At 37.5% G+C, this 13,031-nt stretch overlaps 1 protein-coding gene across 2 annotated transcripts; it reads left to right on the top strand.

Annotated features, from left to right (window-relative positions):
• The first annotated feature begins 1,051 nt into the window (after positions 1-1,051).
• On the top strand, positions 1,052-11,948 carry LOC308692211 (uncharacterized protein). 2 transcript variants are annotated; one of them, XM_081368019.1, is made up of 18 exons: positions 1,052-3,558; positions 3,918-4,035; positions 4,307-4,399; positions 4,531-4,741; positions 5,076-5,245; positions 5,341-5,439; positions 5,811-6,043; positions 6,131-6,309; positions 6,397-6,490; positions 6,636-6,980; positions 7,194-7,311; positions 7,387-7,478; positions 7,581-7,698; positions 7,976-8,092; positions 8,705-8,896; positions 9,122-9,274; positions 9,955-10,151; positions 10,300-11,948. In XM_081368019.1, exons 1-17 carry the CDS (start codon positions 3,457-3,459, stop codon positions 10,149-10,151), a joined length of 2,631 nt encoding a protein of 876 aa, XP_081224145.1. In that variant the 5' UTR covers positions 1,052-3,456; the 3' UTR covers positions 10,300-11,948. The 2 variants fall into 2 exon arrangements, with proteins under 2 accessions (XP_081224145.1, XP_081224144.1); XM_081368018.1 differs by having other exon boundaries at positions 9,949-10,151.
• The last annotated feature ends 1,083 nt before the right edge of the window (positions 11,949-13,031 follow it).

Below are 13,031 nucleotides of genomic sequence, written 5' to 3'. Positions count from 1 at the left end.
CTGTTTATCTCCAGACAGGTCTGAACAAGTCACCTCAGTGGAGGCGCACAGGTGCTGCTGCCCTAGACTAGTTTGATGAAAATGAGGAGAAAAAAAAGGCAGATTCTATTTTTACCGTTTTACTTCTCTAAACAAATGTGAGAGAGTGATAGAGCTGCTGTACATATGTGACAGAACAACCCAGTCTCACGGCAGTTCGTGACATAGTCACGAAATTTAATCTATTGATTCGTGTTCGTGGACACGATTTTCCCTATTTTTTCGTGTCACTCAGCACGACTTTCAATCTAATGTATTTCAATGGGACGTATTTTTCGTGCCTGCACCACGTTTTTCTTTCGAGAGCACAGTATTGTTTTTTCTCAATTGTAATTCATTTTGCTAAGAGCTACATTACTCAATATTTAATCAAGAGATTTTAATCGTCGTTTTTATTGCTTTATATTCGGTTGGCTACTCAACATTAATCTATTTATTCGTGTCCAAGGGCACAAATATCCTTCTTTTTTTCGTGTCACCCAGCACGACATTCAATGTATTTCAATGGGACGTATTTTTCGTGCTTGCACGTCTTTCTTTCGGGAACACACAATTGTTTTTTCTCAAATGTTGGGCTATTCCTTTTGCAAACTTAAAGGGCTACATTACTCAACATTTAATCAGGAGATTTTAATCCTCGTTGTATTGTATTCGGTAGGCTACTCAACACGAATTTATTCGTGTCCATAGGCACGAATTTCCTTCCTTTTTTCGTGTCACTCAGCACGACTTTCAATCTAATGTATTTCAATTGGACGTATTTTTCGTGCTTGCACCACGTTTTTCTTTCGAGAGCACAGTATTGTTTTTTCTCAATTGTTATTATTTTGCAGACTTTAAGGGCTACATTACACAACATTTAATCAGGTGGTTTTAATCATCTCTGTATTGTATTCGGTAGGTTACTCAAAAACAAATTGATTCGTGTCTATGGGCACGAATTTCCTTCTTTTTTTCGTGTCACTCAGCACGACTTTCAATCTAATGTATTTCAATGGGGCGTATGCACCACGTCTTTCTTTCGAGAGCACACTATTGTTTTTTTCTCAAATGTTTGGCTATTCCTTTTGCAAACTTTAAGGGCTACATTACTCAACATTTAATCAGGAGATTTTAATCCTCGTTGTATTGTATTCGGTACGCTACTCAGCACAAATTGATTCGTGTCCATAGGCACGAATTTCCTTCCTTTTTTCGTGTCACTCAGCACGACTTTCAATCTAATGTATTTCAATGGGACATATTTTTCGTGCTTGCACCACGTTTTTCTTTCGAGAGCACAGTAGGCTATAGTTTTTTCTCAATTGTTATTAATTTTGCAGACTTTAAGGGCTACATTACACAACATTTAATCAGGTGATTTTAATTCTCGTTTTTATTACTTTATATTCGGTATAGGCTACTCAACATGAATCTATTGATTCGTGTCCCTAGGCACGAATTTCCTTCTTTTTTTCGTGTCACTCAGCACGACTTTCAATCTAATGTATTTCAAAGGGACGTATTTTTCGTGCCTGCACCACGTCTTTCTTTGCAACATGGTCTCACCCCTATTCGTCACATAGGCTCAGCATAGGCTATGCCGTTTGGTCATTTCCCCCTCACGTCCAAAGCCGACGTTGAGGGTACCCCCTATTCGTCACTTGACAACGGAGAGGGTCGTCCGATAGATTTGAGTGCAAATCACTCATCTTTGAATTTTGAACTTTTATTATTTTCCTAAACCTAACTCTTTTTCCTCTCTTTTTATATAATTTTGGGCTACATTAAAATTACATAATTACAAGACGGTATATTTTCTATTTGCTTAAAACATTCCTTCATTTAGGTGGGATATTTTATAATTTTCGATCACATATTGTGGTAATTTCCCCCTCACGTCCATAAGCCGACGTTGAGGGTAGCTAGCTGAAACCCTTTTCTAAATCGGTAATATCACGATTTTTCCTCTTTTTTATATTATTGTGGACTACATTAAAACGACATAATTGCAGGACTGCATATTTGCTGTAGGCTTAAAACATGCCTTAATTTATTGTGGGATATTTTATAATTGTCGATGTTATTTCAAATTGCAATGGCTTATAGTGAGCCTACTTTTCTTTTTTTTCTGCGCCCCAAAAAAGAAAAAAGAAAAAAAGAATAGCCTACTTTTATAGAACTTTCATCTCAATACTGTTTATGCAGTTGTAATAAATTAATTATATAGCCTACTGCAGAAATGTTTATATTACTTTATATGGACATATCCTTTCGCAAAGAGATGGATGTATTCTGGGAAGTGATATGTGTTTAAATGTAATGGCTACATACTCGTTTTTCCTTCACTTGGACATTTATGCTGACCCCTTTAAAATTGAGCACGGATATAAAATATTAAGACTGTACTTTTAATTATGATTGATATTTTGGCGCAATTTTGTGCAACACGTCACTGTGTGCGACCATCGCAGAAACCATTGCCCAGCGCGATTCCACCACGGTAAGTCGCTTACAACAGTCTAATAAGCAAGATGAATTCATAAGCATTATTTACACGTCCAAAATGAAGAAAATTACGAGTTAAAAAAAAAAAAAACATGTTCTAAGCCTAGATATATAGCTGTAGATGTATATATACAAAATAAAATTATGAGTAACGTTAGCCTATTTCCACATAAAAAAAACATGTTGTGATATATATATCATGTCCACATGATGTAGTCCACATATATTTTGGACGTGTAACTGCTTATTGAGAATTTATTGGGGGAATAGTAATTGGGGACATTTAGATGATGTGATTTTCTCTCGATCATCGTGGTTCACACTCAACGTCACTGTAATGTGTTAGTAATAACAATATTATCACTTGGTCTAACGTTATACTGCACATAACGCTGCCTTTATGGCGAACCCCAGGCACATGTTACGCGCCTTTAAAAAAAAATGTTAACTTACGCGACTTTTAACAGTAGCACAGGAAATAGAAACAACGTGAATCTGTATTTATTTATCCTAAGCATTTACAAGAAAATGGGAATCACTCACTATTAGGGTACACTTTTTAAATCTTATATCAACAACACTACATAATTAACATTTTCTGTTGTTCTCCATGCAGATCCTGTCAAACATATCACCTGTCGAACCTATCCGAACCTGATTTTCAAAACCCAAAGGCACTTTTAAGAGCCAACCTCTATCTCTTCATTATTTTCTATATCTTACATCCTCTCTTTCATCCTCAATCTTTATCTATCTCACAGTCTTTATCTATTGCTCTTTCTTTCCTCCCTGTCTGTCTTTGTCTAGCACTACTTGTCTGTCTTACCCATCTTTGTCAGTCTGTCTGTTTGTATCTGACTGTCTGTCTGTCTGTCTGTATCTGACTGTCTGTCTGTATCTGACTGTCTGTCTGTATCTGACTGCATTGCAATGGCCACCAAGCATAAACTTGATTCAAAGGATCCCCACTACCAAGAGGGGAGACGCATGGCTCTGGAGCTGAAACATGAACACATTCTAGCTGAAGCCAAGGTTAGAGTTTTTGTACACCTCAATCATTTTATAAAAACAAACATAAATTAAAGTAAAACGTGATGAGGAATATGTAAGAATGATGAGTGCAGAAGATTTTATACAGGTATATTGCATGATGCATCCTGCCATGTTCTGTGACGTGTTAATAAGGGAATATAATAATAATAATAGTAGTATATGCAGTTCCATCCCTCTGAGTTACAGAGACTTGGAGAATCTATTCCAAGGCTCATTTAAGCTGTTCAACACCTTACTAACACACTATGTTGTGTTTTCCTTTCACAAGTTACCTGCCTTTTGGTTACCGTACTTTTATCAACATCAGTCTTACAAGAAATATTCACTCCAATACACAGAGAGCAGCTGATGAGAGGAAACGTGTACGAGACCCTCCACACACCTCTAAAAGGGACTCTGTAGGACGTGGTAAGCCGAGGGGGAGGCGAGGAGGGCGACGCCATGCCTCCGCTACAGGTTATATCTGAATTATTTGACATTTGTAGGAGGAATTTACAATGATAATGTTGGACCAACTCAAATTAGAACACTGTAATTGTTTATTGAGAGTTTAAGATATTCAAATAACTAAAAAAACATTAGTGACACTATTGTAGAAGACACTACCAAGTACTTAACAAAAATATGTCTGATTTCATAAATTGTTTAGTATATAGTTTGAAAAGAAGAACAAGAATAGAGTGTGATAGCCTAACTTGTTCTTATTCTTCTATGTGCTGTTTTACAGCCACATACCCCACGGTTGAGGGCTCCCTGTCATCCAGTGTGGAGGTTCCACTTACTGCAATCTCAACAAAACTAAATCCTCAAGGGGAATTTGGTAATTCACAGTGATTAATTTAAGCTTGCACAGTATAAAAAAAGTGTTCATTCTAATACTGATCAGTTGACTTTTAATTGTTCCTTATCTAAATTATCCCTTACCGCTTTATTTTTGGATTTTCTTTACAGAAAAAAATATGGAGAGGCTCTCTGATATTTTGGCGTCATGTCCTTCTGCTGCTCAGCCTCAAAGTAGCTCTGCATCATCATGGTCTTTTCGGCAGCAGAAAGCCTCTGAGCGCTGGAAAGAAGCAAGACCATACCACCTAAAATGCCTTATTTCAATAGAGGCTGTTGGTCATCCCCTGTGTTGCCTTTGCAACGAGCCTGCTGTTATTAGGTTGGTTTTCATTAATATCAAACTTCAATTACCCAGGGTAGGTTTGCAGAGTGCCCTGCTTTATAGGCTAAGATGCATGTCTTTTGGGATGGGAGAAGACTTAGATACCCAGATGAAAAACACATTAATGAGAAAAGTACATCTAGGACCTTCTTGCTGTGAGGTGACAGTGCTAAACACTGAGGCACTATGCAATCCTATACAATAAAATCAAACCTAGTAAAAGGTAAATAGCTTAAATAGAGTGTACAGTACTTTATATGAGTTATTCATATAACATATAATAATGTATTATATTATAATATTAATTTTATATATATAATTTTCTCCTTAGGTGCAGGGAGTGTCTTCCTGAGGAGTGGTTCTGTGGGGACTGTGATGTATTGCATCACAAAAAACATCCACTCCACAACAGGGAATGCATGATTCGTGGTTTTTTTGAAGCCATTCCTCCGACCACATGCATCATTAAAGGGGAGGATGGATATTGCACCCATGAGCAAGGTACGTTCTCACGAAAGCTTTAATTTTGCTGTTCAATGTGTGTCTGCAGACAGTTACAGATAATCTAAATGATTGGTTTTCCTTCTTTTTGCCAGCTTGCATTTTGCCAACTGTGAAGGTGCCAGACTGCTCCTGTGGAGGCACAAACTTCACTGTGTTACCAGGCAAACCAGTGATTTTAATTACCATCAATGGTAAAAAAAATAAAATAAAAATATATATATATATATATATTGTAGATGTGATGTTTTTCACACTATTGTGCTGTGGCATTGTGCTTACAATTGCAGAAGTGACAGAAATATGGAATAGCACATGGTAATGTTATTAACTGAAACAAAGACAGATGTTTTTTTTTTTTTTTTTGTCCTAGCATCTTTCCAGCATGATGTCCAATCAACACAGCAGTGTGGAATTTAGTGAATTTGAAAATATAAATGTGGGATTATAGGAACTTGCGCAATGTCTCTTAACCATTCACAATGTGCATAATGAACTAAGTGTTGTAAAATTAAGTATGTGGTAAATGTGTATTATATTTTTAATTATTTTTTTTTGTTCCAAGGGCGTTTTGACTTGCATCAGCCATTGTATGAATGTCAAACATGCCAGCAGCAGTGGACCCCTGACTTTAAAGACCTCCTAAGAAGTGGATATTGGCCAGCCTCCGTCACCAATTCCACACTTTATACACTGGACCTCTTGAGCTCCTTTCAGGAACTCAAGATCATCTCTCCGGGATTCTCCAGACAAGCCTTCGCAAAGCTGCTGGAACATCGCACTAAGTGTGGAGGAAGAGTAAGTGTAAATGTTATTACCATTTTATAAAAAAAATTCCATAAGCAGACAATATCAAAATACTATTTCATTCTATATATTTTCCAGTCTGGATCTATCAACGGCGATGCACTGCAGCGTAGCTTCTTAGAGCTTTCGTATGCATCATTTGAGGAAGACCAGCTCTGCTGTAGTGCTCCTTTCACCTGCCCAGCCTGCACACCAGAAATGTTGGCTGTTTCAGCAGATGGAAACAGAAAGCTATATCGCTTTCGCCGAAACGGAAGGTGATCTTTCTTCCAGTCTTTTTATTGATTTATTTTCTTACTTCATATATTTCATGAATGGATTTTCTATTTTTCTTTCTTCCTCAGCTCTGATGATCCTGGCTTTTTTGAGGGGCTCTTTGTGGCTGAAGACAGCGCGGTGTCTAGATTTGTCGACACCATACAGAAAGCAGTGAAAAATGCAAGTTGACAAAATAGTTGTTACAATAATAAACGTAACCCCCACTTCAATTACTCCTGCATATCAATTACAAAATCAAAATGCCATATATTGAATGACACCATTGCTTTTATTTGATTTGTCGTGTTTGTTTTGTGTTTCATAGACACAGGGAAGAGGCACATGTGGGGACTCCCAGTGGACAGCAGCGAGGGAAACTTCAAGGAGGGCTTCAAAATTGGATGAAGAGGGGATGGAGGTTGCTGTGTGTCGCCATGGGTTCCTTTTGAAAGCCCTTAATATGTACAGGGGGGAGATATTTGCCTACCCTCTGTACCTTCAGAAGGAGCTCATGCCAGCCAAGGCACAATTCTTCGCAATGGACGTGGCATGCAAATACTGGCCATACCTGGAGAAAGTTGCTAGTGTCCTTCCTGCTCTTCAGGAACTGACCACTATGAAACCCTTTCTCAGTGTAATGCATGCTCGAGCCCATGCTACTAAGTGTGAGGTGTGTATAATATTTTGGCATCTTATGTACATTTGTAATATTTACAAGCACATTAATAATATTAAATATAAGTTAAGCTACACTATGTTATCTTGTGTTTTTGCATAACCATTTCTTGCATGGAATGTAATGCCCTTTGATGCAAATTGTGGTTTGTGATATTGGGCTATATAAATAAAATTAAATTGAATTTCTTCCACCCTTTACTAACAGATTAATTGGAGTGGCAGGAACCAGGAAGGAGCAGGGACTACCGCTGGTGAGGAGGTGGAGCAAGTGAACAGCTACCTCTCACGTTGTGCCCTGACGACCAAATATATGTCCAAAGCAGGTGACCGGAGTTTGCAATATTCTTGTAAAAAATTTTTAGATTGATCATCATAACCTCATTATTTGCTTTCAACAGCACGGGTGGACATGCTTACGTTGCATGCAATGGGGTGGAACGAGAAAAAAAATATCTCTTTACATCAGGCACTTTCCACAAGATATGTGAAGGTAAGTCTCATATTAATTGTTTTGTGTGTCCTTTTGTTGTGTTTACTTGGCCTGTTGTTAATCAAGTTTTAATCCTTATTATTGTATAACACTGTTCATCAGACTTGTCAGAGACTCCATGATGAGACTGCAAGGCTAGCTGACCTAAAAACAGAGCTAGATTGCACAGATGAAGTGGTGTCACAGTGGCTATCTGATGTAAAGGAATGGGCAGCTGGTGGTAAGCATGACCAGATAAAAGAAACAACAAACATCCCTTTCTACAATCTAAATTTTATGTTTGATATTAAAGAGCAGCAAAAAATAGTAGGTTGATCATCATCTAATGTGATGCCACATTTATGATGTCAGGTTTATTAGTATATTCCAGTTTCCTGCAGGAAGTGCACATACAAAGTTTAAATAAGTTTGATTAAAAGGTTTTACATGAAATTCAAGCAGAGAAACGGTTCTGTGTTGTTTTAACAGTGAATTTGCTTTCGTTATATCTTCTACAGAGACACCTGATACATCTCGTGCCAGTCAAGGCACCACACACAGAGGACTTCAGCAGTCAATTGAGGGGCTCTACCTTAGTGTGAGGCACCGGAAGCGAACCCTCTACCGTCAGAATGGTATAACTATATAATATAATATAATAGGTTGATAAGTTCAGGCTACTGTATGCATCCTACTCCACCAACATGGAATTAGCAAATAAGTGTAGTAGCACAGTTCAGCTCAATCGTTGAATTCTGTTCTTTAAATGACCAGTCTGTAGGATTTAGTGGTAGGAATTAGTGGCATCTATCAGTGAGGTTTGACGATTGCAACCAGCTTCCCTCACCTCTATCTTTCCAAGCTACGGTAGCCGACGAGAAAATGTGAGAGGTACTATCTAGTGTTTGTTTGTCCGTTGTGGGCTACTGTAGGAACATGGAGGTGCAACATAGAGGCCTCCGTGGAAGGGGAACGTATTTAGATAAAAAACTGCCAATTCTAAATTAATTAATGCACAATTATTATTTTCAGGCAATCATGAAAATCATGCAAATAGATTCCCCCCTAAATGTTACACCTTGGACAATTTGTTTCCCATGTCAGTCTACATTATAATTTTCACATACTGTATTTCATTATGTTTTCAATAACTGCAGCTTTGCTTTTCAATTTTTTGGTGCTATAATTTTTTTATTGTTGAAGAGTTCTGTCAAAAACCTCTGCCTCTGTACTTCATGTCTTTCTAGACAGCAGCAAGTTTCGCCATCGCCTTCGAAGGAAGCTGGCAGAAGACAAAAAACTCCTTCTTCAGGAGATACAGAAATACAATGATCTTGTACTAGAATCGGCAACAAACATTGACGTAGCTGTGGTGGAGCATTCCCTAACTGGAGAGAGTACTGTGTCTCAAATATGGCCGTGGGAGGTTCATGGCAGTGGTATGTCTGTTTGTAGATGCTTCACAGGAATTTATTTACAGTTCTGCTTTATAGAGTATACTGAACTAAGGCATGCATGTTACATATTGAGTGTTGTAATATTAATTTAGTTTAATGGTGTATTTTCAGTTTTCTTATGTATCGATTTGATTAAAAAAAAGTCAATGTTTGCAGTGATTATGCAAGATTGTCTCATGGATACATGTAACTGTTATTGATTCTTAGCAAATATTTCGATCAAGAAACGAGTGCACGACCAAGTGATGTTAACAAGGCGACTGCATGAGGAAACAAGCGTTTTGGTGTTGGAGATGGCACAACACTGCACGTGGTTGCAGAGCCTGGCAATGGTTCTCAAGAACAAGTTGGCTGAGGAGGGTAAGTTTAATTAAAACCCTGTCCATCTAATGTGTTTAAAAAAAACATACAAAAAAACACATCAGTCACAGAACTTGGATGGAGTAGAACGGTTATGGCTCTCTTTGCCGTGGTCCTTTGGGATATACATAAAATGGGGATTACAATTGTTACTGTAGCTATGGTAACAAGTCAGTAAGGTTGTAAAGATTGATGCTTGAAAGATGTGCAGATATGTTGTATTATGGCTGTTACTTGAAAGCGTAAATGAACAAAAGAATTTTGACCATTGTAATTTGTGTCCTGATATGTTACATGGGGTTAGCATAACATCAAGATTAATCTTATTATTATTTCCTCCAGTCAACATAGAAAACCTTGATGGTCAGGAACTAACACAATGTGTTACTTCAGCATAACTGTAGTGAAGAAGAAAACTGTTAACTTAAAACAGCTATCAGACATGGGCACAAAACGCTTATATGCTGCTTTGGGCCTCCCTCCATAAAGTCATCTCAGTGAGCCGTCATGTTGCCTCAAGTCGTTTTATACAGAAGCTAGCCTGGTCCCATGTCAGCGATACACATAAAAATGGCAACCATCCTGCTATGTAGATTTTAATAGGTTAGTTCTTTGGCCTTATTGAATAATCTTAACATAGTTTGTCTTTAATGTAATCTCTTTTGTATTTTGAGACGTAGACAAGGGAAATGAGGGACTTTGCTGTCTCTTAAGAAGAAGACTGTCAGAGGTGTCAGAAAGGTTCCAAGTGGTCCTCCAACAGTATAAGACTGCCTTAGGTCCTGAGGCCTCTGTCCTTCTACATGTTGAAGAGGAAGATCAAAGTGGCCTCAGTAGTCCAGACACCAGTGAGGATGAAGAGGAAAACACAATTTAGGTCATTTATTTATTTATTAATATGTATGTTTGTTAGTTTTTGGAATAACCCCCTAATACTGTTATTCTTAGTAATTTATTTGTGTATTTTATTTATGCTAAAACAGCTGAAATTCAGCCTCTTATTATTGTTTTCTGTATTTCCCCAGATGGAAGCTGAACGAAGGACTGTGTTGAAGGAAATGGACTTGCCCTATATCTGTGTATTATTAGTATGCTGATTTACCTCATCAAAATCTGTGTGCATTATATCTTGTTGAAAATTCAAACTGTAGGTGCGTCCCAATTCGCATACTATCCATCCTAAATAGCATTCGAAAATAGAATTAGTACGTCCCAAATCGTTGAAATGAGTGTTCCAAATATACCCGGATGGTCTACTATTTCCGGTCAGAATCCGAAGTGCAGATCGATGCACACTATAACGGCTAATATTGCCCACAACCCATCGCGCGTTGGACGAGGATTCGGTTAGAACTACAAACACGAGTGAAAAGTGTTAAAAAACTACAGACATGGAGGACGCGTGAATCCAGCGGTTATGTAGAGAGGTTTAGATAAAGGGGTTAGAGTGATTAATTATCAGTATCTAACCTGACGAAAATGTATTTATTCAGTGTTGTCTACATTATATTGCATCTGCAGATGCATTGTGGACTTTTGTAAAGATACGTTTTAGCCATTAACTTTTACATCATTATATTCAAATTGCAAACACATGAGGAGAGTCTCCGCATGAAAGACCCACGACTGGCAGATCAACGTGCAACTACATTTCTCTCCGAAACGGTAGAAAATAAAATTAGATTGAATGGAGAATTTTAACAAGATGATTGACAGGGCAGTTAACGGTGACATGATGCACGCGACAGATCTGTCCATTAAGATGACAAAGTAGTATGTCCCAAAGCTAGTATGTCCTAAATTTAGTAAGCACATTGCACAGTTCAATGAAGATGCACAAACCTACCAGTATAGGTGCACCAATCTTAGCCAAAAATGTCAACTTAGCATGTATGATATTACCAGATGTAATTACTGGGCTCACATGATATTTGGGTAGTGTATTCATACTCTTTTAAGAGAGACTCCCCTTGATTGTGGTGACCCTGTGACCTTTCCTTTTGCACCAACATCAGGCCAAACTTTTGACTTGCATACAACAAATGTTATGAACCAATTTTTGTATTTTGCTGAGCAATGAATCATGTCATTTTTGTTGACCTCATGACATTCCCTGTAGCACAACCATTAGACCAGAATGTAAAATTTGACATTGTATTTGATATTGTCTAATTGTGCAGATTGCCATGAAATCTTGTAAGCACATGATGACTTTGGTGACCTCATGACCATTCCTTTATCATCACATTTAGGCCATGATGTAAAAACTCATTCTTGATTACTTGCATTTCTCCACATTTACTTATTCTGCGGTGCAGCAGCAGTGTCTGTGTCTGTCTATGTCATTTTTTTTTTCAGAGGCTGCCTATGGATCGCTATTTGATTGAGTGTATTATACTGTAGGATATAACTGTTGTGTAATTTTATATTACTGCACAGATGCATTATAGTATGTAACAGAAAAATACACTGTTTTTTTGTTATGATTATTCTTTATTGTATATTATTACAGATGACTTGATTCTCTTTTCTGCTGGAGCTTTTCAAGTGAACTTAACCTCACAGTCCAGTGTTTTTTAAATACAGCCTTATGGCTTGTTTGACAAATATGCATTTGGTGTATTTTCAGTAGTATTGTTGTAAAAGACAAGAAATAAAGTATTTCCAAAGATGAGCATTTTATGTTTTTTTCTTTTTCATCCATTATTATTGAAAAATAAGATTTTATATTTTTATGGTTGATAAAAGTCAATAGCTGGAGAAAAAAAACATCACGTATTTATATGTGGAATTTTTTTTAATTTAACATCACACTGCATTATTAATTCATTACTTTAATGCATGTCTTTTTACTTATTTTCAAACCAACCTGGCTTGTAATTAAACAAGATCGATCTAGTATAATAAGTAATGTGTATCTAAGGTGTGTTAAGGCATGTTACAGTTTTACTCGATTGCTGAAACACTAACCCTAACCCTAAAATTTCAAAACCATAACACCATTCATCAAAAAGCACACCCTTTTCCCCAAACTATAAACACTATTCCCCAGTTTTGACACATGAGTAAGATTTCTTGAACTTTCACTGCAAAACTTTACACACATATCCCTTCATTTATCATTGCCGTACACAATGTTGTAATTTAGAAAGCACTAGCATTCAGCACAGCTTCAGCTCAATTAGCACACAATCACCCAGGAGGAAACACAAAGAGTCAAAACTGGTCACACAGCAATCGAGAACCTTCAATATATCGATGAAAGGGATAAGATGAGAGGGGGAGGAGAAGGGGGAGGGCAAAAAGACAAGCAGTCTCAGATGAGATTTGTGCCTTTTTAGTTGACCATGTTCTTGTCCATGGTAGGCTATGACTAAGGAGGCTGGGCGACGAGTACAGCCAAACTTGAGAGTCACTTCACCGTCGCTTCCATTACAGTTTTTCTCAATTGTTTACACACAAATACTGGTACTTGAGACACAATGAGCACAACATGTAACGCATTCACGAACCCCCTGAACCAATTCTGCGAAACTACAAGGACAATTCCTGCTTTACACTCAAATTGCAGTTCTAAAACCATTTTCAAAACACTACACACAATTCTCTGCTTATGGCACAATTTTCATGCAGAAAATCTCTTGTTTTCACAAGGAACACACTGCCATTCAAATATGCACACTGACTCTTCATATGGGCAAACACCCGTCACACAGTTTTACAATTAACAATCAGAGCTTTAGCATAAAAGAGCAAC

The sequence above is a fragment of the Scardinius erythrophthalmus genome (genome assembly GCF_964197995.2).
Source record: "Scardinius erythrophthalmus genome assembly, chromosome: 6".
Lineage (NCBI taxonomy): Eukaryota > Metazoa > Chordata > Actinopteri > Cypriniformes > Leuciscidae > Scardinius > Scardinius erythrophthalmus.
The sequence above is the reverse complement of the archived record's forward strand: the minus strand, read 5'-3'. Positions and strand labels throughout refer to the sequence as shown.

Bases quoted from the DNA above. Each gene is read 5' to 3' on its own strand.
- LOC308692211 (XM_081368018.1), top strand. From the start codon at position 3,457: ATGGCCACCAAGCATAAACTTGATTCAAAGGATCCCCACTACCAAGAG. The intron at 5,440-5,810 runs GTAAAAAAAATA...TTTTGTTCCAAG, and splicing joins GATTTTAATTACCATCAATG to GGCGTTTTGACTTGCATCAG. The intron at 6,981-7,193 runs GTGTGTATAATA...CTTTACTAACAG, and splicing joins CCCATGCTACTAAGTGTGAG to ATTAATTGGAGTGGCAGGAA.